This window comes from Myxine glutinosa, chromosome 5 (assembly GCF_964187855.1).
Source record: "Myxine glutinosa chromosome 5, kmMyxGlut1.1, whole genome shotgun sequence".
Taxonomy (NCBI): Eukaryota; Metazoa; Chordata; class Myxini; order Myxiniformes; family Myxinidae; genus Myxine; species Myxine glutinosa.
In genome coordinates this window covers 38,402,223-38,429,408 of record NC_136265.1, presented here as the reverse complement: position 1 = coordinate 38,429,408, position 27,186 = coordinate 38,402,223, and the positions used below count along the sequence as shown (strand labels likewise).

At 46.6% G+C, this 27,186-nt stretch overlaps 2 protein-coding genes and 1 long non-coding RNA gene across 4 annotated transcripts in view; 2 read left to right on the top strand and 1 right to left on the bottom strand.

Moving 5' to 3' along the window:
* The window catches only part of COMMD7 (COMM domain containing 7), a 55,182-nt gene extending 46,298 nt beyond the window's left edge, over positions 1–8,884 (bottom strand). The window contains exon 1 of one of the 2 annotated variants that reach the window (XM_068117309.2): positions 8,689–8,884. In XM_068117309.2, coding sequence (XP_067973410.2) covers positions 8,689–8,733 — 45 coding nt within the window. In that variant the 5' untranslated portion in view covers positions 8,734–8,884. The remainder of the gene's footprint in view (positions 1–8,688) is intronic. The other variant, XM_078777906.1, reaches the window with a different exon arrangement.
* Positions 1–27,186, top strand: part of LOC144892253 (uncharacterized) — a 350,787-nt gene that overhangs the window by 93,704 nt on the left and 229,897 nt on the right. The window lies entirely within an intron of this gene.
* Positions 9,296–23,882, top strand: LOC137427674 (uncharacterized). The gene is made up of 3 exons (XR_010984548.2): positions 9,296–9,457; positions 15,150–15,307; positions 19,244–23,882. It is a non-coding gene; the product is annotated as an uncharacterized LOC137427674 (long non-coding RNA).

The following is a 27,186-nucleotide window of genomic DNA, read 5'->3' as shown; positions in this document are numbered from 1 at the left end:
ACTACAAACATTTTCATCATGGCTACTGGTTTCGTCTATGGACGCCGCCATCTTGCTTTTCTAATCGAAGGGAACTCGACCGCAATGTTTGCGTTTTTTGCGCCGACCGGACCGCGATGAACACCCCATAGCAGATAAAACGATTCAAAATGTTCTAACGATCAATTTGATGTAATTTGGACCAAGAACGATGATCGTGGAGAAAAATGGTGGACGATAGAAAATTGGTATGATTTTTCAGAACACAAAGACAGGACGCATCAGTTCAGGCAGTTGAGGCGAGGCGAGGCAGGGATTATCTGGTTGAGGCTTCTGATTGGTTCTCAGCTGGATTGCACTATAGGCTATTCCGAATCTTTTGATACCACACTTTTTGAGATTGGTTATATAAAAGCGACCGTATCCAAGGTCCAAAGTCGTTGCTATGGAGATCATTGTTCGTGTAATTAAATTTTATTCACCTAATTAGGCTTTGTTCACCTAATTAGACGAGAGTAAAATCTAATTTGATATAAGAATATTGTTGCGGATATGGGACTTGGCCTCAATATCCGCTTGTAAATACTCCCCTATTTCCCCAATACTCCCCAACTATCCCCAATCCCCCATTCCCTAGTCCCATTGCCTGTAAATAACACTCTGTAGAACCGACCTTCCCCTTTTTCCCCCATTAAATGTCGTGCCCAGGTCCACCGCATCTCACGTAGACAACTTTCGGACATCTTGCTAGTTATTCTTAGTCTATGTCAGTTAAGGACTCGTTTCCATTAATTCTGACTCTTCGTTGCACCAGAATGTGATTGTATGGCACCAGTAGTGAGTTTAGGACCTTCCCATACCTCCTCCCATCTTCCCCATGAAACTACAACAACTACAACAACAACTACAACTACAACAACAGAGGAGATTGGGGGCGGCGCGGCGCGGGGAGTGTGCGTCCTCACACCGGCGTGGTTAGCCGCCATTGCCCATGCGCTCCACGGGGTTACCACGAAGGGGCCGGCTGTCAGCTCCTCGTCAGGGGCGGAGCCGGTAACCCCCCCGCACCCAATAAGAAGGGCGGACCGATTCCATCTGGGGCGGAGCTAACGAGCCGAGGGCGTGTCACTCCCCGCCGGATATACGCAGCCACTTACCGGACGTGACGTCAGATGCGCCCCCAGCTTGAGAAGACAAGTCACCACCTCCGAGCGCTGAGTGAGACCTCCCGCATCTTTGGACCGGACCGGGTCGATTCTGTCCTTGAGCCAAGAGTGCACCTTGAGCCATCGATACCCGCTTTCCTTGCCATCAATCCCCGTGTGAGTCAGTTTTGTCCCGTTTATCTGTCGTCTGTCGGGGCTAATATAAGAGTGTGTCTAAGTGCCTGCCTTTCTATGCTGTCCCTCTTGTCGTTGTAATCTGACCTTCCGCCCTAATATAACCTCCTCCGGAGGTCTTGAGAACCGTATCCCTGGTGTCGTGTCATTTTAATCCCAGCCGTTGTGTCCTTTTCCTTCATTGATTTAGCGTAGCGCGACTCGGCAACGTTCGAGTATAATCGGGTAACTTGTGCGGACACGGCGGCCATTCCGCTCGGCCCACCATAACATCAAAGTCGTGTCTGTAACAATTGGTGTCAGGAGTGTCGGATTCGGACCTGGGACTAAATTTGTTAGGCCCAAATTTTGGGAAGTAGAATTCGATCCGGAGCGCGTTTACGCGCTCGAAATTATAAAGGCGAAATTTGATTGTGTTTTACAAAATATAAAAACCCGAATTTTGAAAGTCGCGCTATGGCGGATCAAGACAGCTGGGGTCCGGTAGAGGAGAGTGAGGCAGGGTCGGTCCAGGACCAAATTGAGGGACGCGAGGAGAGCGAAGCAGCGAGGGTAGCAGACGCACAAATTAGCGTCGTTGCGCCCGACATTGCGGGTGCGCAAAATGGCGCCTCGCTGGTCGCGGCGCCCGCGACCGTGGCAGCGCCCCTGGTGGATTCGAACCTTTTCCTCCTGCAAATGAGGGCCTTTATGGAACAAATGGGAGACCAAATTGGAGGTTTGAAAAACCGGATGGATGCTCAGAGTGAGCGATTGGAGGGCCAAATGGGGGTAATGGGAAACCAATTGGGGGTAATGAGGGACGAAGCGAGGGGTACCGGTGAGGGATTAGACAATAATTTTAAGGGATTAGACAATAATTTTAAGGAATTAGACAATAATTTTAAGGGATTAGACAAGAAATTTGGGAAATTAGACAATAGATTAGGGGAAATACAGGAGGGGTTAACGGGGGTAGAAAATAGAATGGCTGCCCAGGAGAATCAGATAGAGGGAGTGAAAAATGGGTTAGAGGGGTTAGAAAACAGTATGGAAGGCAAATTGAGGGACATGAGGGACCAAGCGGAAAGGGAAGTTAAACAAATGGGGCAGCAGATAGAGGGGGTCAGAATGGGGGTAGAAACCAAACTGGATGCTCACAGGGAGGAAATGGAGCAGATGAGGGTGGCATCTGGGCAGGAGATGCAAGTGATGGGAGAGGAGATCAGAAGAGGAGTGAGTGAGGAGGTCGGAGGAGTGCGCGAGGAGGTGAGGCACTGTAAGGAGCACATGGAGAAGGAGGTGAGAAAGGGGACTGTAAAATTGCAAGGGGGCATAGAGGACCTGACGCAGGAGGTGGAACAGCTGACGGAGGGACAAAAAGGACTAACGGAGCAGGTTCAAAGGAACACTGCGGTATTAGGAGGTTTAAAAGCGACACAGAAAGAACTAAAAGATGACTTGGTAGCGACGAAGAGGGAATGTCAGATGGTACGTGAGGGACTGACAACGAGGTTGGACGAGGTGATAGAGGTAATGGAGACGACGGACCGGCAGGTGAGGACGCACATGGAAACGGTCAAGGTAGCCTTAGAGGATGAGCTTGAGGAGACGTACCGGGACATAAAAGAGGTGAAGCAGAAATTAGAAGAAGTGGAAGAAGGGGTGAGCGAAATTAAGAAGCGACGGAGAGGGGATAAGAAAGAGATAAAAGAGGAAGTAAAAGAATTGGTCCAAAGTCTGTGTTTGGATCGTAATGATGTGCTCATTAACCGGATGAGGGATTCGCAGGTGATGGAGGAGAAGCGAAGAGGAAGAGGACCCGGTGTAAGTGGTGACCAATATGGTCGTGCGTATGATGCGCCAGGGGATTTAAGAAGCTTGGGGGTCGAGATGGACCCGGGTGTTCGTGAGAGGCCGTTGGTGAAGTGTGCGACAGGTCTGGTGTGCGAAAAAGGTGTGCGAGAAAGTCCGACTCTGGGGTGTGTGAGGAAAAAGTGCGTGCCAAGGAGTGAGGGTGCTGGCGAGAATGAGTCGGTCGTAGCGCGTGTGCGAGGGAGCACATGGAAGCGCGGTGTGGTAAGTGTTACAGAGGGTGTGACGGGAGAGTGTGCGCAAGAGTGTGCGCGAGAAAGGTGTGTGACGGACGGGTGCATGGGGAAAGAGTGCGCTGTCAAAGGCAAGGAAGAATGCACACCTGTGGTGAGTGTTACAGAGGGTGTAACGGGAGAGTGTGCGCGAGAAAGGTGTGTGACGGACAGGTGCATGAGGAAAGAGTGCGCTGTCGGGAGTAAGGGTGAGTGCGCTGTCAAGAGTGGAGGTGAGAGTAGTAAGAGTGACACGGAGCGTGAGTTGGTTGTGACAGGTGAGAAAGGATGCACACCTGGAATGGTAGAGCGTGAGTGGGAATGCACGCTGGAATTGGTAGTGAGGCACGTGGTTGGGTGTGCGAATGAGAGCACACCTGTGATTGTCACAGAGGAGGTGACCGAGGAGGGGGCGCGAAGAGGTGTGTTGGTGAGGTGTGCGACCAACGAATGTGTGCCAAAGTGTTCGGTGGTCAGGTGTGTGACCAAGGCTGTGAGTGGAATGAGGGTACCTGGGTGTGTAAGGGAAGGTACGAGGAGCATGGGAACGGCTGGATGTGTGAGCAAGGAACGGGCTGCGGGGTGTAAGCGTCCAGGTGAAGCATCGACGGTAACCGGTTTAGAGGTTAGGTCGACTTTTAGCCGAATCGGGCCCTCGGTGCGTGCTGGGCCTCGCTTTGAACGGCCGCGTCCGTGCTCCACTAGGCGGAGCGGGCAGCCCGATAGAAAGGGTCGTCATGGCGACCACTTTTTGTTGAGGCAGTCCGGCAGGTCGAGATCGGGACATTGGATGGCTCCACGCCGAGATGGTGCGTGGGATCTCGGCCCGGGTAAGCCCCCGTCCCTGCACCGAGTGCCGGACGCATCCAGCGGCTGGCACAGAACAACCCGCATTCATGGCTTGGCTTTACGAAGCCGGGCTTTGGACAGGAATTGGCGCACCGAGAGGCATTAGTGAGTAGACTGGGTGATGAGGTTAGTGTTTTGGACCCAAAATTAGAGAAAAACAAAATTTGATGATTGGCAAGGGATTGGCAGTAGTGATTGGCAGATGATGGGTAGTGATTGGCAAAATTTTTGATTTGTTGAAATTTGATGTGCAAAATTGGTAGTGAGCGATGGGCCCGGTGGGTAAGGCTGGCATCCCTGCCGCCCTTCCCATGGTGGGGCAAATGCGCAATAGCTTATGGGGTGTATGGCAGTGAAAACTAGCCCGGGTGGGTTAGGATATTGATAGGGCCCTAGAAGATGACATTAGGTGACGTTAAGGTTAGTTAGTGACTGATACCTGTAGTGGGGACTCAGGTAGATTAGTGTGGATGATAATGACGTGGGAGCGCAATAGTTTAAAGGGACGACTGGGAAGCGCAAGTTTCAGAAGGGAGTGGTTAGCTGAGATGATGCCGTGTGTGTGAGAATTGAACAGGTGTGATTGCACAGGTGTGCAACTGGACAGGTGTGTGGAGCAGTGTGTGAGTAATGAGTGTTGTGGATCAGCGCGAATGCGCTTGGGGAGAGAAGGGTGCAAGTGGCACCAGGTGTGAGAGCACAGGTGTGCAGGTACAGGTGTGTGGAGAGAGTTGGAGTAAGTGGTACGGAGTGGTGTGCATGGTGCGAAGGAGTGGATGGGGGAAGAGTGGACCCCTTTCACGAGTACCCGGGGCGGGTAGTGTAAGTGTTAGGTAGAGGGTATAGGTAAATTGTGGTTGGATATTGGCATTTGTGGTGCGGTTGCAGAATGGTGTTGTGGATGGGTGCATTAGTGTTGTGGAAATGGCTGGGCGTGTAGCCTGTTAGTGTGTGTAGTTGGTTGGGCACTCCACCACTGTGAGGATGTCGGCCAGGTGAGGCCGCAGGTGGGCTCTGGGAGCCGTTATTGTCAGTGGGTGCCTGAGGATCCCGGGTGTGGATCGGGTAGCCCAGTGCCAGAGAGGGCACCGAGTGGGGAGAGCGCCAGAGGGCCTTCCCCAGGTAGTTAGGATAGGGTGAGGAGCAGGTAAGCTCGGAGGCAACTGCAGTGGTGGAGGTGTGCAGGTGGGTAGACCCGCTGGGAGAGGTACACGCCACAGCCCAGAAATTGTGCGAGGGCACCGAGAGATGAATCGGGGGAGTGAGACCCCAAATTGAAAAGCACCACAGTTTGGTCAATGGGAATTGGTTTTTAGAACCCATAGTGTAAGAGGGCCAATGGTTTGGCCGGAGAAAGACCCCGGGTAGTGTAAAGTTGTTAAAGTCATTTAGGAAATAGTTAGGATTGATGAACCTGTCGCACCATACGCAGCCACCTACCTGAGGTGATGATGATGACTCCACACCTGTGTTTTCTTTGTTCTGTGTGCAGGAACTGAGAATTGCTGTGTGGATTGGTGAGACGCATCACGACGTGGATGAGACATTGGGGTGATTCCATCTCTCCCTCCCTAGGAGGGACTGATGATGAATTGGTGATAGCAAATTATGATGAGAGTTGAAAATGGCAAATTTGATTGGTTAGGAGGGAGAGAAGACGAATTTGGTTTATGGGAGGAACGGGGAAGACAGTAGGGACGTTTGTTGATTGGTAAAGTAGATGTTTATGGGTAGTGTTGTGTTTTGTGGATACAGTAAGGGGTAAGGGAGGGGCCATGTAGGTTACCTGGTGGGAGGGGGGGGGGCGTACGGTAGGAACGTACCTGTCTCACCTGGTTCCCATGTGCCCCCCAGTGTGCATCATCTTATATTGCATGCACTTTTGCGCCCTTACCACCTTACTCACTTGTCTGCTTCTTTTGTCTCCCACCTCCGAGGATCTGGCTTTGGGGTAGAGAGAGAGGAGAGAGAGGTGCTGGCTACGCAGTTGTGGGCCTGCACTTTCGCTGCTCGCTGCCTGGATCGATACACCATATGGACCGCAATTTTGGTGGCCACCCACAATGGACCGCAGTTATTTTGCGGCCAAGCACCACCCGTGGATGGACCTATGGGTCAACGTGGCACTTATGCCAAACAGGTGAACCACTTATAGTTGGCCCCCTGACGGCCACAATAAAGAAATGGACGCGGTTGGCGCCTTTTTTTTATTTTTTGAAAGAGGCAAGAAGGCCAAGTGCACCACACGAAGAGCAAGAGACACCTGCAGGGTTAGGGGTTGTTGTTTTTATTTTAATAAACAATGGTGACTGCACCGATTGGTGCTTGGGGTGGTGCTTTTGGTGCTTGGATGGGGTGCTCTGCACATTATTAAAGGCCGTAAGGCCACAGAGCACTCGTGGGTTGGTGTATCGATGCTGGCATGCGTGCTCCCTCTATGCATAACATCTGCTTGTGTTCCTCCAAAAACAGGTCCTGGATCGTAGTGTAAATATCAGCGTAGTCTTGTAAATAATGCTCCCTACCGGCTGTATGTTTAGTTTGCGAATTCTTTCCGGATTCGGTTATCCTGTGGGTGTGTTTCTGTGAGGAGAAGGGTGCAACGTCGCAGGGGGACATATTTACTCATTTGTGAATATCTGTAAAACTGTCGCACTCAGGGTAGAGTTAATAGTAGAGGGAACTACATCTGAGTGCCACACTAAAATAGGTAAAAATTTATCGGGTCGGGACGCCCCGAGGGTAGAGAAGGGTGCAATGTTGCGGATATGGGACTTGGCCTCAATATCCGCTTGTAAATACTCCCCTATTTCCCCAATACTCCCCAACTATCCCCAATCCCCCATTCCCTAGTCCCATTGCCTGTAAATAACACTCTGTAGAACCGACCTTCCCCTTTTTCCCCCATTAAATGTCGTGCCCAGGTCCACCGCATCTCACGTAGACAACTTTCGGACATCTTGCTAGTTATTCTTAGTCTATGTCAGTTAAGGACTCGTTTCCATTAATTCTGACTCTTCGTTGCACCAGAATGTGATTGTATGGCACCAGTAGTGAGTTTAGGACCTTCCCATACCTCCTCCCATCTTCCCCATGAAACTACAACAACTACAACAACAACTACAACTACAACAACAGAGGAGATTGGGGGCGGCGCGGCGCGGGGAGTGTGCGTCCTCACACCGGCGTGGTTAGCCGCCATTGCCCATGCGCTCCACGGGGTTACCACGAAGGGGCCGGCTGTCAGCTCCTCGTCAGGGGCGGAGCCGGTAACCCCCCCGCACCCAATAAGAAGGGCGGACCGATTCCATCTGGGGCGGAGCTAACGAGCCGAGGGCGTGTCACTCCCCGCCGGATATACGCAGCCACTTACCGGACGTGACGTCAGATGCGCCCCCAGCTTGAGAAGACAAGTCACCACCTCCGAGCGCTGAGTGAGACCTCCCGCATCTTTGGACCGGACCGGGTCGATTCTGTCCTTGAGCCAAGAGTGCACCTTGAGCCATCGATACCCGCTTTCCTTGCCATCAATCCCCGTGTGAGTCAGTTTTGTCCCGTTTATCTGTCGTCTGTCGGGGCTAATATAAGAGTGTGTCTAAGTGCCTGCCTTTCTATGCTGTCCCTCTTGTCGTTGTAATCTGACCTTCCGCCCTAATATAACCTCCTCCGGAGGTCTTGAGAACCGTATCCCTGGTGTCGTGTCATTTTAATCCCAGCCGTTGTGTCCTTTTCCTTCATTGATTTAGCGTAGCGCGACTCGGCAACGTTCGAGTATAATCGGGTAACTTGTGCGGACACGGCGGCCATTCCGCTCGGCCCACCATAACATCAAAGTCGTGTCTGTAACAATATGATAGACCATTATATTAGCTTTCAAAATTCATTGATATGTATATTTTCGAAAAAATTCAATTTTATTGGGATAAAGCTACCTTAAATGTCAATTATCTCAATATATATACCTTTACATGTCAAATGTATTGTAAAACCAGGGCATAAGGCCTGTCTTACACTCTTAAACACTTACATTTCTGACATCTTTTGAGAATGTGAACGAAATAACAAATTAAGTGCATTATTTTGTGCCATTTTTATTAGCTTATTTTCGTGCATAACTGTCAAAAAGTGGTTGCTCGAAATGAATGTGTTCCAATGCCTCGTTATTCCTTGACTTTTACTATGTTATTACATGGGTCAAAAGAAGCAAAAATACCAAGTTTCATTACTATTGCAATTTGTGGTGGGTATATTCGTAAAATGACCGGCCTATGATGTTAACATTGCGTCATATATTAAAGCTGTGAGCACTAAAACTAAAAGACATGATGGACCAAATGACCTTTTGATCCAGATGAACCAAGTTGCCTCCAATTGATGATTTTTCTAGCAGCACCTGCATAAATGGTCCAGGTGAGGGAACCCTTCAACATATTAACCCGAGAGTTCGTTCGTACCTGCGCTGACAAATCCTTTAACGTGTCAGTTGCCAGGTCATCCATACCGGGTCTCCAACTTCGACTCCTCAACTGTGATCACCGTTTGACGAAGTCTACAAAACGTACATATGAGAGCGCTGAAACGCTGCGTGTCGTACTTCCGGGTAGCTGGTTGGTCGGTCAGCCGATGAACACTGTTGTTGTTGTTGTTGTTGTTGTTTTTTGGACATATTCCATTCTCGGCCTTAAAAATATGAGATAATTGCCTGTCAACACGTGAAGGTGCGAATGATTGAAGATTCCTCTCTGAAGTATCGTTTACTCAAAATCCAAAATTTGCCAAAACAAAAAAATGAATCAACGAATGTCACCCCGTTGACTAGTCAAATACGTAAAGAAAAATTATAGTTTAATTCACCAAACTATATTGATGGAAAACACCCTTCAATTAAACTTTTATTTCGTCCAATATATTGTGATCATGGCGAGGTAGTACGTAGTGGTGCCTCTTGCATTAAGTTCGCGTTTTCTTGAATTACTTGAAAAGCCGTGTATTACGTTGGCTTGAAAGTTACTTATTGGAGGTATAAAAAACAAACCTATTTGGTATTGTATCACGCTTTTCAGCTGAAGAAAAACAAAAAGTGAATGTGACGTAATACTAATGGTCTGGGAGGGCAAAGCCCACAGCCCAGAGCCCAGACCCAGTGAGGCACGCAGGGTGTTCGCGAAACCTTCTTCTGAAGCTTCCTTATCGTGACCGCTTGGAAGATTGAAACGACGATCGGTGAGCGATAGTTGTGTACAAATAAGCTGTCATGACGTAAGAAAATATAGTAATATACAGTGTCTAAATACTGTACAGTACAATTAAATTGCAGTACGGTAATAAAACCCACAGAGAGAGAGGAAAAATTGTTTGTGTCACCAAATCAATGTTAACTTGAGGTTAACTGGGTAAGTTGGCGATGCCTTTAAATTTATCCTCCATTGATTACATTATGATCAAGGTGTCAGATTATTCATTTATTGATGCTGCACAAAACCATTCGACTTCTCATTGGTGGATCGAGCTGTAGTGACGTCATCGCATGACGTAATTATGTCTTCTGTCATCAAAACTCATTACAAAGACATGGAAATATATATATATATATATATATATATATATATATATATATATATATATATATATATATATATATATATATATATAAAGTTTTGAGACCCAAGCTAAAGCTTTGCAGAGAGATCTGAAAGCAGTCATGGACTGGTGGTCCATGATGGAAGGAGCAACCAGACGTTTACCTGCACTGTGGAAAGACAGGCCTGAATGAAGGAGAAACCCTCCCATGTTATCCTTCAGCTCCCATGATGCAGACATTCCCAAGAGAACTAGTGGCAAACTTGTAATAATCAAGAGGTCATCCTCAGCACTGGGGAGGAAAGGGCTGCCCAGACTTTACAAAACCATAGGTACCTTACGCAACTGCAACCGGGTATGGTGCCTTATATATAAGAAGGTTGAGGATCTTCAACTTGAAGATCATTGAAATGTCCCACGATGAAGCTGAGTCCATGGGCTTATCAATTTGCCATCGCCGACAGGTCGGTGGTCTCTCTGCTCTCTTCTGCCTCCTTTCTGGTTTTGCACCCTCTCTCTCTCTATCTCTCTCCCCAAACTTCCGCAGGATGCACGTGTTCCACCAGCAACCCCTTTCTGGTGAAACTCCCAAAATCTAGGATCACTGCTCACCTCTGCTTATTTGTTCCTCTTTCTTCCCACCTGTGGAACCAACTTCCACATTCTCTTCAATCTCATTCTTACCTCCAGGTCTTCAAGGCAGTTGTTGCCCCCAAATTTTGAATTTCTGTCCATCTTGGGGATTCGGGATGAATCTTGCAAATAGTTTTTGTAAGGTTTACAGGACTGCACCTGGATGGGTTTGAGGGCAGGGGCGGTCTTACCTATGGGGCAGCCTGGGCAATCAACCAGGGCCCCGTGCTGCAGGGGCCCCGACGGCCAGTGGGGGTAATTGCTGTAAGACCTACTGAAGAATTCGTTAATTGCATCACCCAGTGTTTCGATTGAAGAATCTGATCGTGTTTTCATCGACTGTATTTCAATTTCCTCTGATCGCAAAAAATTCCAACAACAACCAGTTATAGATGTCTACCTTCCCATCGCAAATTACCTCTTCCACTCGCGTATTTAGGTTTACGCAAATGATCTGTTCCTACAAATAGGTCGTATTTTTTATGCCCCCGCCCCCAATGGTGGCCAGAGGCATTATGTTTTTGGGTTGTCTGTCCGTCCATTTGATCCGTCCATACGGGCTAAAACTCTTTTTTCTGAGCAAACATATGTCCGATTGGGACAAAACTTTCAGCGTAGGAGTGACACCAATGTAGAATGTTTTTATGATAAATGTGATGTCATAGGTCACGTGGTATGACAGCTGTCTTGGATTAAACGCAAATAATTAAAATATATATTTCTCGGAAACCGCTGAATGGAAAAAATTGAAACTTGGCACATTGTCAAGTATTCACGATGGGGAACAAAAGCATGATAATGATATTGTTACAGACACGACTTTGATGTTAAAGTGGGCCGAGCGGAATGGCCGTCGTGTCCGCACAAATTACCCGACTATACTCGACGTTGACGAAGTCGCGCGATGCTGGCTCAATAAGAAAGAGAAGACACCCGGCTGGATCACAATAACACAATACGACACCAGGGGTTCAGTTCTCAAGACCTCCGGAGGAGGTTATATTAAGGCGGAAGGTTAGATTACAACTACAAGAGGGACAGCATAGAAAGACAAGCACTTAGACACACTCTTATATTAACCCCAACAGACGACAGATAAACGGGACAAAAGGCTGACTCACACGGGGGTTGATGAAAAGGACAGCGGGTATCGATGGCTCAAGGTGCACTCTTGGCTCAAGGCAGAATCGACTCGGTCCGGTCCAGGGATGCAGGGAGGTCACAGCGCTCGGAAGGCGACGTTCTTTCTCCAAGCTGAGGCGCATCTGACTCAGCGCTCGCAGGTGGCTTTCCTTCTCCAAGCTGGGTGCGCATCTGACTCACATCCGGCGCGGGGCCGCGTATATCCGGCGGGGAGTGACACGCCCTCGGCTCGTTAGCTCCGCCTCGTGGAATCGGCACGTTGCTTCTCATTGGGTGCGTGCGGGGGGTTTACCAGGCTCCGCCCTTGACGAGGAGCTGACAAGGAGCCCCTTCGTGGTAACCCCGTGGAGCGCATGGTCTATGGCGCTAATCGAGCCGGTGTGAGGACGCATCCTCCCCCGCTCCGCCGCCATCTCCTCTGTTGTTGTTGTAATTGTTGGGGAAGAAGATGGAAGGAGGTATGGGAAAGGTCCTAAACTCACTACTGATGCCATATAATCACATTCTGGTGCAACGAAGAGTCATAATTAATGGAGACGAGGCCTTAACTGACATAGAATAAGAATAACTAGGAAGATGTCCGAAAGTTGTCTACGTGTGGTGCGGTGGACCTGGGCACGACATTTAATGGGGGAATAAGGGGAAGGTCGGCTCTACTGATTGTTATTTACATGCAATGGGACTAGGGAATGGGGGATCGGGGAAAGTTGGGGAGTATTGGAGAAAATAGGGGAATATTTACAAGCGGATATGGAGGCCAAATTCCATATTTGCAACAATATCATTGGTGAAGTGTTGTACCAGTCATAAATGTTTTAATCGAATGCCTTATCCCAAAAATCTGAAATAGCCTGCACATAGTCTATGACCCATTTGTATTGAAATAGTAAATTTATGACATCAGAGGTCACATGGTTTGGCAGCCATATTGTATTTAACCTAAAACCTTTAAAAAGATCTTCTCCCAAACCACCGAAGACATCGACTCGAATCTTCTTCACGTGTGTCATTGACTGGACATGGGGATTAAAAGTTGATCACGAAAACATCATCAGTCACATGGTGTGGCAGCCATATTGGATTGAAGGAAAATATGAAATAATTATATCTCAGAAACCGCTTACCTATGAATGTGAAACATTTACAAATGGCATCTAACATCCTTGTTGCCTATGGTTTGAAAATGATGACGTCGTGGGTCACGTTGTTTGGGCTACTTCAGTTTGGGCTAAAAAAAAAAAACCGATTGTTGGGCTACTTCAATCTTCCAATGCTTGTTGACTTTATGGACTTGCTCAATGTTGGGATGCGAAGCGTTGGTTATTTGTCCCTCATTACTATACTGGAACCTCGTCGGTAAGGACTGTACTTCAGTGGATTGTCAGCCCAATGTTTTTCAAGTGCGGACTTGAAATGGTCGATTGTTCTTTGCATTGATAACGTATCCCAGTAGTGCAATCAATTTGTTGACGCGTCTGACAGAGAAATCATTTTTGCTTCGTTGTTGGGATCTGCGGATCTGTTTCCTTATCTTCATGCCATGGCTTTGCGTTCTCGAGCGCTCATCCACCAGAGAAAATGTCTGGACATCAGTTTGGTCGATTCCATTAACGATTTTGAATACCTGGATGAGTTCAGTCTGTTGTCTCATATACAGTCGTGGCCAAAAATATTGGCACCTTTGCACTTTTTTCAAATAATGCACCATGTTTTCCAGAAAATTGTTCAAATAAAAAAATATTTTGGTATCCACATTTGTATTTCTTTGGTTTGCAGTGGAACAAAACAAAAAAAAGCTGAAAAATGACTAAATCTTAGCTTATTCCACACAGAAATCCTAAAATGGCCCAGACAATATTATTGGCACCTTTTAGAAGTTGTTAGAAATAGATTTCAAGCAGATGATTCTCCTTTACTTTGGAATTGAACTCACCTATGGTGAGCTGCAGGTGCCTGCAATATAAAAATCACTTATTCAACCAGTTTAAATCGAGAAAAGGAGTCATTCTGCTGTTTTGTGTCACTGTGTGTACCGCAATGAGCATGGAGAAAAGAAAAAAACCAGAGAATTGTCTGAGGTCAGACACAAGATTGTAGCCAAATATAGACGATCTCCAGAGACCTTGATGTTCCTGTGTCCACTGTACGCAAGCCAATGCTATCAGGAAGTTTAAGGCCCGTGGCACTGTAGCAAACCTCCCTGGACGTGGCCGCAAGAGAAAACCTGATCGAATATTGCAGCGAAGGATTGTCCGAATGGTGGAGAAAGCACCTCGATCAACTGCCAAACAGATTCAAGCTGACCTTGATACACAAGGTACGACAGTTTCAACTCACACCATCCGTCGCCAAATCAATGAAAGGGAGTTCTACGATAGGAGATCCAGGAGGACCCCACTGCTGTGAGAGAGAGACATAAGAAAGCCCGAATGGAGTTTTCCAAAACGTACCTGAACAAGCCAAAATCCTTCTGGGAGAATGTTCGTTGGACAGATGAGACCAAATTAGAGCTTTATGGTAAAGCACATCATCTCTATGTTTACCGAAAATAAAATGAAGTCTTCAAAGAAAAGAACTCCTTCCCCACAGTCAAACATGGAGGTTCAGTGCCTTGAATGTGTGCATGACGTCATGAAATCAGGAGATTACCAAGGTATTTTGGAGCGCAAAGTTGAACCCAGTGTCAGAAAGCTGGGTCTCCGTCGAAGGTCATGGGACTTGCAGCAGGACAATGGCCCCAAACACACTTCAAAAAACACCCAGGAATGGTTGAAGACAAAACGCTGGACTGTTCTGAAGTGGCCAGCAATGAGTCCAGATATAAATCCCATTGAACACCTGTGGGGAGATCTGAAAACAGTAGTTGGGAGAAGGCGCCCTTCAAATCTGGTAGAACTGGAGCAGTTTTCACAAGAAGAGTGGGCCAAACTACCAGTAGTGTAGGAAGCTCATTCATGGCCATAGGAAGCGCTCGACTGCAGTTTTTTGTCCAAAGGCCGTGCTAACAAATATTAAGTCTTGGGTGTCAATAATTTTGTCAATGCCATTGCTTTTTCTTTTCTGATTTAAAAGGATATATTAAGTTCTGAATCAAAAACAAATATTCTGTAATATTAACAGTGAAATAAGGAATTGTGGAGACCAAATACTTTCGTCAATTTCAACTTATTTTAGAGGAAATTGTGAGTTATTTGAAAAAAGTGTAAGGGTGCCAATATTTTTGGCCATGACTGTATATGTTAAGCTGGGTGTCCTGTCTGCCAGCTTTAGTTGGTGGACATTGAAGATCTTTTGCAAAGAGTAGGCGAGTTATTGCCGGCACACTGAACACATAAAAGATTGTGCCTAAATCGACTTAAGTCGAACGTCAGGCTTAGCCACCCGCTTTGTGAAAGAGTTGCGCTAAAAACTTTCACCAGCTGACCCCACAAAAAGGTGGAAATAATTGGTTAAAGAAGAAGAAGTTACAGTAGCTATTTAAGAAAGGGCATGGTGGTGGAGAACTTGCACAGTTAGGCAAAAATTTTGCCCAATTCTGTATATTTTCTTTTTCCAATAGATCAACCCATATGGCGGAGGGGGATTCAAGCCAAGGTCTGGCTGCGTTTGTGGCAGCAGGTCGGACTGGCCGCAGGAATGGCCTGCCTGACTTTCGTGCCGCACCTGGAGGAACGGCTGCTCTTACCTGCATCCTCTCAAATGCTCTAACTCTCACAGGTATCGAAGCATATTCTAATATGTGAGAGGTCGAAGCTATGTGGAACAACATACCAGGAATGACTGAATCCAGGAATGACTGAATCACGTGGGTCATCTACCGGCTTCAGCTCCAGCCGGGTTTAACGCCCCAAACCAGAGTTACAGCCCTTAAGTCCCGTCACCTCGTCAAAGGGCACCAAGCTGACAGAGGGTTACGTGCACGCACTGTGCGCCAGGCAGATGTATAACTGAGCAGCTGGCTATGACATGCCGTATGTTATTCTACTGAGCGCTAATGAATAAACATAGGGGCAATACCCCTGGCGCTCACCTGGTAGAATAAACAGTATACTGCACTGACTAAAGGTATTTTAAACCAATTTCAATGGTTGCTAGAAGACAGGGCAGCATGTAGAATCATACTAATATAATCATAAGACTTTAAACAAGCAAACCAAAAAAAATCTCACCCTGGGGCAAAAAAGGGGGCAACCCTCCCCTCCCCCCCCGCTCCCACCCCGTATACCTCCTCAGACCCCAATTTTTCCAATGCCTTGAACAAACATTGGTACAACACGGGTGATTAAGGTTGTGGTGAAGTTTCATCAGAATTGCATGCGTAGTTTTTGAGGAGAAAGCAATTACCTATTTTGGGGGACAATCCCCCCCACCCCCCCGTAGACCCCAAAAGGGGTAGATTTTTTTTTAATGCCGTGAACAAACATTGGTACATCAAGGGTGATGAAGATTTCTGGTAAAGTTTCATCGAAATCGTGTGTGTGGTTTCAGAAGAAAAAGCAAATTCCTATTTTGGGGGGTCAAACCTGGATCCACTTTGACCCCCGGTAGACCCCCTTAACCCCGATTTTTTTTTTTTAATGCCGTGAACAAGCTTTAGTCACAACACAACAAACATCATTTGTGCCAAATTTGGTTGCAATCCCATTAGCAGTTTCGGAGAAGAAGTCTCAAGTGTTTACGGACTGACGACGCGCCATCGCATAAGCTCCCCTGAACTTCGATCCAGGTGAGCTAAAAAACACAGGAAATCGTCAATAAACAAAACAATAAACAACAAACAATATTACCCACAAAGCAATCCCAAGCAAAGCGGATTTCTTTACAATTATCTTAGGGCCCGTTCACTCACTCAAAAATAAGACAGTACAGGGAATACAGTATAAACGAGAACGGTACTTGGTAGAGAGCATACCTCCGCCAGACTGAACACCTGTAGTCCTTCAGTGTACCAGTGTCTGATTGGTGACCCGTCCAGGATTGGCCAAAAGGCAAACAAATCCATGTCTGGTGAGAATATGTCCTTGTATAACATGTAGCATGTGTAGCTATCGTTGATGAACCATGTTGTTGTTGTTTCGTATGCAGCCTGTGGCTGCTGGTTGCATCATTTCTCTGAAAGCGCGTTTGTGCCGCTCATGCAGTGCCCCAATTACCAGTGAGCTAGTACTCTATTTTGCCAACCTTGGAAGGATGACAGGCAGAGTCAATCACCCAAACGATCGACCGGGATTCAAACTCAAGATTCTAGGATCCAAAGCCGGCACCGTAACCGTAAGCCAGATCCAAAGCAACCCTAGGATCCAAAGCCAGCACCCTAACCGTTAGCCAGATCCAAAGCAACCCTAGGATCCAAAGCCAACACCCTAACCGTAAGCCAGATCCAAAGCAACCCTAGGATCCAAAGCCAGCACCCTAACCGAAAGGCAGATCCAAAGCAACCCTAGGATCCAAAGCCAGCACCCTAACCGTAAGCCAGATCCAAAGCAACCCTAGGATCCAAAGCCAGCACCCTAACCGTAAGCCAGATCCAAAGCAACCCTAGGATCCAAAGCCAGCACCCTAACCGTAAGCCAGATCCAAAGCAACCCTAGGATCCAAAGCCAGCACCCTAACCGTAAGCCAGATCCAAAGCAACCCTAGGATCCAAAGCCAGCTCCCTAACCGTAAGCCAGTTCCAAAGCCAGCACCCTAACCCTAACCGTAACAACAACAACAACAGGCATTTTAAGGCCATTTTCCCTGCAAGAGCGGGGGTTAGCCTTGCGGTCCCCATGACAATGTTCTCAATTTTGCCCTATTTTCTGCATCTCCCCTTGTTAACCCCCTTGCCCGCATTTCTTCTTCGACCATCTTTAGCCAAGTCTTTCTCGGTCTTCCCCGCCCTCTACTTCCTTCTACATTCATTTCCATCACTCTTCTCAACCAGTCACTTTCATCCTTCCTCAACACACGACCAAACCATCTCAACCTGTTTCTCTTCACAGCATCCATCACAGGCTCTATTCCCATCATCTTTCGCAATTCATCATTTGTCTTCCTCTCTCTCAACGATACTCCACACATCCACCGAACCATTCGCATTTCCACCCTTTCCAGCCTTCGTTGCTGCTCTACGTTCATTACCCATGTCTTGCTCCCATAAATCATAACACTTCTCACACATGCAGCATACACCTTTCCCTTCAGCTTCAACGACACTCGCCTCCTCGTCAGCACGCCACTCAGTTCCCGAAACTTCTTCCATGCACATCTCACTCGAGCAACCGTTGCCGAGTCTGATCCACCTTCTCCATTCAGCATGTCTCCTAGGTAACAAAATGTTTTCACACCTTCCAGCTTCACGCCGTCTCCAAGATCCAACTCAACATTTCCTCCATCTGCAGCTCCCTCTATGCACACCTTACACTTGAATGTAGCTGCCACACTGGCTAGTGGCTAATGACCCTCTCAAACCACTACATTTTTGATGAACCCACTCAGCGCACATTGGACATTGAATGGAATTCACTCTGACACCCTTCCTGCACACAGCACACGGCCACTTCCCAGTTCTTTCCACCTCACCACATGCTTTACTACTTGCCATCACCTTCGTTTTTCCGATATTCACCTTCAGACCTTTTGTCTGCATACATTCCTTCCACTTATTCATCTTCTCCTTCAGTCCATCCATACTTTCTGCAATCAACACCAGATCATCTGCATACAACAACTCCCACGGTAAACCCTCCTTTACGTTCTGAGCCAGCACCTCCATGACAGCTACAAATAGTAGTGGACTTAGTACCGACCCCTGATGCACTCCCACCTTCACCTCAAACTCACCACTGTTCCCGTCCTTCGTCCTTACAGCTGTGCGCGCTCTTTTGTACATTGCCATCACTACTATGATCAACCATTCCTCCACTCCTAACTTCCTCAATGCCCATGTCACTACTTCACGTGGAACCCTATCGAATGCTTTCTCCAGATCAACAAACCCAAGAAACAACTTCTTCCTCTTCTCCATATACTTCTCCTGCAACTGCCTCACAATAAAAAGCGCGTCTGTCGTTCCTAACGACACCCTAACCTAACCGTAAGCCAGATCCAAAGCAACCCTAGGATCCAAAGCCAGCACCCTAACCGTAAGCCAGATCCAAAGCCAGCACCCTAACCGTAAGCCAGATCCAAAGCCAGCACCCTAACCGTAAGCCAGATCCAAAGCCAGCACCCTAACCGTAAGCCAGATCCAAAGCCAGCACCCTTAACCGTAAGCCAGATCCAAAGCCAGCACCCTAACCGTAAGCCAGATCCAAAGCCAGCACCCTAACCGTAAGCCAGATCCAAAGCAACCCTCGGATCCAAAGCCAGTATAAACACCAGGCTGTTGATGAATCTGAGAGATTAATAATATATTGATGTATCACAAAATTGTGCACCTTTGGTGCTGACAAATATTAATGAAGGTGAATGGAACATGGAGTACATCCATTGGATGGAGTGCATTTGATGGTATGAGAAAATGTGGATGCATATAGGTGTGTGTGTGTCGGCTCCTTTATTTTGCAGCACAAGGCTGTGAGGTAGAATAATTGGTTGTGGATGTTGCAGGAGGGACTTGAGGGGACATCCGGGGTTTAATCAGCCAGGAACTTGTGCGTTACCTTCCAGACGGTGAAGTCGAAAACTCTCCCAACGGATCCATCGGCGCAATCAAGAGTTCTCCAAATTTCCTGGGGCAATGGTCACTCTCCTCTGCACCGACGTCGGCACCGCCATCCTGGGCTCCGACTTCGGCACCTCCATCTTAAGACCATCGGTCTCCCAAACCTTCTTGCATTTATATCCCAAACCCAATTTTTCCCCATTCCAGCCTGACTCTCCGCATCATTTCTCAGGTTATTCGTCATCTCCTTGTGTTGTACATTTTCATCCTCCTTTTGGTGGTTGTACATTGTAACGTGTGTGTAATGCTATTTTCATGACTGGGAAGGTGCAATGCCATGTGCATGGGGGACTATGCACATTTTCCGTGTGGACGCAACACTTGCTCTTTGCAAGTTATGTTCTTCAATTTGAAAGGAAGAGCTGCGTGGTGGAATATGATGCTTCTAACCTTTATATTAAGTGGAAGTAGTGGATCTCATCTCTGGCCTATAGGCTTGAAACGGTCATGTCTGAAACACCGACTCCCGGGGTTGCCCAGTGTATGTACCATATACCTGTACAGTACTCACCTTTTCAGCTGTCTAGTCGGGGTTTGACTCCCCGTGCTTCAAGTCCAGGGACTTGCATCGACGAGTATGCCATACTTATTAAGCCGGCTGTCTCTGTTTGTAGTATTTCTTGTGGATGTTAAAATATTACCCAACAGTTAATGAAAATATTAAGCCATTGTGTGCAGGTACCCTGATCAGGTGGATATATTAATAGCAGGATACATCAGCAAAACCATTTAGCTACAAAAAAGGATTCCATTCATCCTAACTTGAATACCTATTAATATCGGGAGTGCAGGTGTTGCTCATTGATTATGACGTAGTGAAGCTCAGCATAATGATGGGACAAATGCCACCTCCTGTGTCAAATTTATTTGAGTCATCTACTACGATGACTACTACTACGACCACTTCTTTAATTGCCAGAATTATTGCTTTTTATTCGTTGTCATCTCCATTTGTGGGTTACAGAAGGTGGAACGGAGCCCTCCCAAGGTCTCAAAGTATCCACCATCGTGTGTGTGTGTGTGTGTGTGTGTGTGTGTGTGTGTGTGTGTGTGTGTGTGTGTGTGTGTGTGTGTGTGTGTGTGTGTGTGTGTGTGTGTGTGTGTGTGTGTGTCTGTGTGTGTATATAATACACACACACACACACAGGTAGTCCTCTATTTACGTCCAGGATGCGTTCCTGGAAAGCAGGGTGTAAATCGTAAAACGAATGTGGTTTTCCCATTAATTTAAATGTAACTATTAAAGATGTGTTCAAAGCCATACCGCTACTTATACGTCCTCTCAAACGGAATAAACCCATGTATAAACAAGAACGGCACTCGGTCGAGGGCATTTCTCCGCCAGGTTGAACAGTTTATGTTTTGTATCCCACTGACAGGCCGGATCTGGATTCAGACCTGAACCAAAATCTAATCGGCTTGTTCTGGTCACCGAACCAGCTCATCCACCTAGTTTAGTCATAACTCGTCCACAACTTTTTTAAATATCATGTTATGTATCGCTTTTCACCCGATCTCTCAATGGTGAAGAATGACTTGATAATTAAATAATTCTCGTATCCGAATCCATATTTAGATCTTCACCAAAATCGAATCGTCCTTGTCACATACCCAACCAATCCACCAGGTTTCGTCCAAATCCGTCCACAACTTTTTGAGATATCCTGCTATATATAGTTTTGGCCCCATCTCCCAATGGTGAAGAATGACTTGATAATTAAATAATTCTCATATATCTTATCCATATTCAGATCTTCACCAAAATCGAATCGATTTTTCCTTGTCACACTCGCAACCTCTCCACCAAGTTTCGTCCAAATCCGTCCACAACTTTTTGAGATATCCTGCTATATATAGTTTTGGCCCTATCTCCCAATGGTGAAGAATCAGTTAAAAAACCCTACAAGCCGGATCCGGATCTTCACCAAAATATAATCATTTTGTTCTTGTCACACACACTACTTCTCCGCCAAATTTCGTCCGTATCAATCCAAAACTTTTTGATATCTTGTTCACAGACAGACAGTGGTGAAAACAACCTCCATCCATCTTCGGTGGTGGAGGTAATAATGTCACTGGGAGACACTTGATACAGTATACAGTACAAAAGTTGAAGGCGGGCACGTAGTACTTCAGTGAACTGTACATGCTTTACAGAACTACATCCGTGAGTGCGGAGGGAAGAGCTATGAAGGAGAAATGCATTATACGGTAATGTCACATTTTCGCTGAAGGGAAGGCGCCGCTGAAGGCGTTAAACCGAATATCACAGGCATACATCGAAAAGTGTTCCCCAATTCTTCCATGGCGTTAAACCAAAAATGCGCAAAATGAATGGGTGTAAATTGAGGAATGCCGGTACGAGTGTGCGCTCGTATGTGTGTGTGCGTGTGTAAGTTGTTGTTGGCTGCTATCGCCACACGTGGGTGGGTTTCAGGAGATGGAACAATGTGTGTGTGCGTGCGTGTGTGTGTGTGTGAGATAGATATTGGTGTATCTATATTAAAAACAAGCGTTACGCCTCGGTCCCCCGTCGGTGAAGTGATGTGAGTTGACAAATTGGAAGACGCAGAAAACATGCTATGATATGATATTTCGCTCACAAGGTTCAGACATACATGGAGGCGGCCATCTTGGATTTTGACGTGGCGACCCAATTTTCAATAGCGTTCTTCCTTATGCCTAGATACACCCACACACCAGATTAGAAGTTGGTACTTCGCTTATTTTTCGAGATATTTCGCTCACAAGTTTCAGACATATATATGGTGGCGGCCATCTTGGATTTTGACGTGGCGACCCAATTTTCAATGTCGTTCTTCCTTATGCCGAGATACACCCACACACCAGATTAGAAGTTGGTACTTCGCTTATTTTTCAAGATATTCATCTCACAAGGTTCAGACATACATGGCGGTGGCCATCTTGGATTTTGACGTGGCGACCCAATTTTCAATAGCGTTCTTCCTTTTGCCTCGATACACCAGATTAGAAGTTAGTACTTCGCTTATTTTCCAAGATATTCCGCTCACAAGGTTCAGACATATATATGGTGGCGGCCATCTTGGATTTTGACGTGGCGACCCAATTTTCAATGTCGTTCTTCCATGTGCCTAGATACACCCACACACCAGATTAGAAGTTGGTACTTCGCTTATTTTTCAAGATATTCATCTCACAAGGTTCAGACATATATATGGTGGTGGCCATCTTGGATTTTGACGTGGCGACCCAATTTTCAATAGTTCTTCCTTATGCTGAGATACACCCACACATCAGATTAGAAGTTGGTACTTCGCTTATTTTTCAAGATATTCCGCTCACAATGTTCAGACATACATGGCATCAGACATACATGGCGGCGGCCATCTTGGATTTTGACGTGGGTTGCACCCACACACCAAATTCGAATGCGGTCCCTTCGCTTATGCACGCACGCAAACACGCATGCACGGACGGACGGACGGACACACGGACGGAGGGAAAAACCATAGTCCCCCTTTCGCTCCGCTGTGCGACGGGGGACAAAAAATAACTCAACCCATCCCCTCTAAGACTAATGTCATCCCCCCTGTCTGAACTAGTACTTCCTTCCACCTGTGGCTAATGCTCCTGTGCAATGTTTATTTGCCCAGGTCTTTCACGAACCAGTTGGCCAGGCCTGACGTTCCGTTGAGGATGAATTTTGGATTTTTTGACAGCGTGCCGGCGATAACTCACCCAGTCTTTGCGAGCGCATCATGGAATCTTTTTTTTAACACCAATTAATGCTAACAAATGGGAAAAAAGTTTAACGTCTTGCTGTAGGACATTAAACTTTGGATGTCGGTACGCACATTGACATTGATGCCTCGCCATGCCTGGGAAAAACCAGGATGACATCTTATCGCTGGGTCGAGATTGGAACCCAGGCTAGACAGCGCATAGGTGAGTGCACGTACCTCTAGGTCATCCCACCGGTCCAATTGTACATCCTTGTATACCATAACTAAATTTCGGCTTCCTATCTCCCAACTGCATGCTGCAATCCAGTGGCGACCTGCACAGGTTAATTTGCCAGCGATAGGAATGTTTAAGACTGGTCTTAGTTTCCCTGAGCCTCCTCAGAGGGACGACTATGGGGCATAGGAATATTAATAGGAACTTGTCTCTGTATTACAATTTACTCTATTCAAAGGCTTTGATCAGACTATAGTTTCCATGTTGAAAATGCCAAGCACATATACGGCATTTTTTTAATTTATTTTTTCGCCATAAATTAATTAACCATTCGGTTAGAGATGTAAAAACAACTATTTACATCCTTGTTTTTATTCCTGCAGGTTGAAGTGAGTTGATATGATGGACTCTTCTAATTGTTGTGTTTTCAATGACAAAACCGCATTTGTTGCAGAAGTTGCGTCGAGTCATGATTGGCTGGATTTCTACCTTTGTGCGTGATGTTCTTATAAATGTTAGATTACTCTTCCTTCATGTTCTTAAGTGTTGTCCAGAAGGTCGAGAAGAGATGCTTATGATGTACATAGACTACGTTTGTATTGTCAGTGCACTTTGTTTGACTACTGAATAAATACGATAGATGTTGCTGGATGTCGGGTTTTTTGGATGTATAGTCAAGGCTTGTGGAAGAGCTTGTACTAGTACATTGAACGGATCAGTACGGCACAGGAAAAAAAGGAACACCAGAGAGAGGGGATGAGCAGGGGGGGGGAAACGACAACAGTGCAGTTGAAGGCCAAGACAGTGGGAGGTGGAAAAACAATGTGTGTGGAGGAATGGCAGGTAGGAGAGGATGCAAGGGGGGACAAGTTGGATACAGAAAGAACCTTCAATAATGGAAAATTGGAAGGAGGATGGATTTGAGTGGGGTTAACGAGGGTAGACGAGGTCATGGTTATGGATTGGGGACGATCAGAGATGGTGGTGAACAGCTGTCTTGAAAATCTGGAGGGAAGAATGAGATTGAAGAGGATGGAGGTTGGTTCCACATGTCAGGAAAAAAGAGGAACAAATCCTGGATTGAGTGAGCAGTGATCCTGGATTGAGGTACTTTCACCAGAGGTGGGTTGATTGTGGACTATCTGCAACCTGCAGAAACTTGGGGGTAGGGGAAGAGGGCAGAGCACAGAAAGAGCAGAGGGTGCAAGACCAGAAAGGAGACTGTAGAAGACAGACCAGCGACCTGTCTGTGATGGTGAAGCGATAGGCCCATATACTCAGCTTCATTGCAAGAGATTCCATTGATCTTGAAGGCCTTTGTTTCCACGGCGTCAAGCTGAGCAAGGTGTGAGGCAGGGGAGCCAGTCCAGATGGGAGAGCATTACTCTATCAAGCTGTGGATGAAAGCTTTGCAGGTGGATAGGAGCTCAGGTGTGCCAAGGAAATACTTTGTACGATGGAAGATGCCCAGTCATCGGTTGGCTTTGGAGGCAAACTTTGAAACGTCTGGATAAATGTTGTTTGAAGGAGGGAAGAGCTATGAAGGAGAAATGCATTATACGGTAATGTAAATGATAATTTATTTTAACAGCAGGGAGTGGAGTCATCAGCAAATGGATAAAGAGTATTTTCCAGAGAGACGGAGAGATCATTGATGAAGATCAGGTATCGGACCGAGCCCAGAACACTGCCTTGGGACACTCCAGCCTTGACGGAGACGAGATTAAAGGATTCCGTTGAGAGCCACACATTGGCTACAAGAGTAGGGGAAGTCAGTAAGCCATGTGTGGAGTTGGCCTTGGCTGCCAAAGGTAGATTTCGCTGACACGTCCACGCGTGATGTTGCAAAAAATGGCGAACTGCACCGCAAACCTTTATTTCCTGAAATTAGCCATCCATTCAGTATGTATGCACAGATTCTGGTTCTCATAGCGATTACCTGTAGTTTCCAAAAACCTTATTATGAATGCCAATTAACTGCTGTTTCAATGGGTTTTGTTATTTTGCTTGTCTTTATTTTTAAGTTCTAAATTCTCTCAGAAGCGTTTTTATGCCTCCGCAGCCGAAGGTACCGTGGCGTTATTTTATGCTGAATGGATTTTTTTTTACCAAACTTGGTACAAGTACGCACTACTATGATAAACCCATTGGATTTTGGCGTCAAAGGTCAAATGTCATGTGACCTTTGGCAGAAATATATCCATTGACGCATTCGCATGATATTCCGTTTTGTAGTTATGTTGGGGGGATAGAAATCAGCAGATATGACAGAAACGGTTTTTTTCAAACTCAACTGGACTATGTCCAGCTGAGTTTTTGTCGACACCCAGTGTCCGTCGTCCGTATGTCTGTCTGTCTATAATTCGACGTCTACGCTCTAAAAGTCACAAATATTGATGAAATTTGATGAAACTTGTTATGCAGCATCTTTAAGACAAACTACAGACTTGGCATTTAATATGGGAATTTTTTTTTTCTTCTTGACTTGGGTTTACTTTCTTAACTCAGTATATCAATCTGGTGAGTTTCTTTTACACTTTGGTGATTTATTTGTTAAAAGAACCATGTCACTGATTGTCTGTCGCAGCAAGAAGTCAACAACAGGATTATATCACAGGTGGCTTGGCAAAATGTACGGACAGGTGCATTTGACGATTGGCTTCACAGTTGGGTATACAAGGGTTGTTGCGTTCTGCATTAGTGTAAAACAACTGCTACACGTCTCCAAAAGTTATTGCCACTTCCTCTGGAGATGGTCCGTCAACTCGACAATGCTGTTTGTCATGGAGTGGTAGCTTTACGAAATTACGGCATGAAAGAGCGTGCTATTGCTCGGCAGTAAGGCATCACTCAAGGTGAGGTGTCAAAGATCCTGAAACGAAATGCTCAGAGGGGTGTCCCTACTCCAATACCGAGGCCAGGACGTCCCCGCAGAACCACAAGGAGGGATGATCGCCAGCTGCACCGGTTAGTCCGCAATGGCCGTACCAAGTCAGCTAATCGGCTTCGGGCTGAGTGGCAGCAACTGACAAATGTGCCTGTATCCAGAAGGCTAGTCAACCAACGACTGGTTCAAGCAGGCTATCATGCCAGGCGTCCCCTGAGAAAGCCACGCCTGACCAGACAACACCGCCAGCGCCGATTGCAGTGGTCCAGAGAGCATCGTCAATGGCAGCCAGGACACTGGAATCACGTGATCTTCAGTGACGAGTCTAGATTTCTGGTCTATCGTCAAGATGGCCGCGTCCGAGTGCGCAGACAAGTGCATGAAGCCTACAACAAAGATTGTATAGTGCCAAGAGTCCAAGCTGGAGGTGGTGGGGTGACCGTTTGGGCTGCTTTTCATGCAGGGGGCAAAACTGACCTGGTTGTTCTGAATGGAAACCTGAACCAGTTCAAGTACAGGGCCATTCTGGAAGAAACATTGCTTCCATTTGCTCGTGCAGCCTTTCGAGGAAACTTTGTCTTCCAAGATGACAATGCACAGCCTCATCGTGCTCGCATGATCCAACACTTTCTTGCTGACAGTGGTGTAGAGCATATGGAGTGGCCTGCCATGTCCCCGGATATGAATCCGATAGAGAACTTGTGGGCAGAACTAACGCGTCAAATCGACCACTTGGACCAGCAGCCGACCTCTGTGCGTGAATTGCAGCAGGCTAATGTCACTGCATGGCAAGCGATTCCTATCCAAATCTCGTGAACAGCATGCCTCAACGTGTACGTGCTCTCCTGAATGCTCGTGGGGGTTACACGAAGTACTGAACTGTAATTCTAGTCCGTAATCCCAGTCGTAATTTAACTTTTGTTTTTGTTAAAAAGAAATTTGGCTAATGTGCAAAATAGAGATACTTCTGGAAAACGTACAGAAGTTTAACACAGTACTGTACATGAATTGAGTTCGATATCAGTTTACATCACTTTCAAGGATCAATTTATTTGTTTCGAA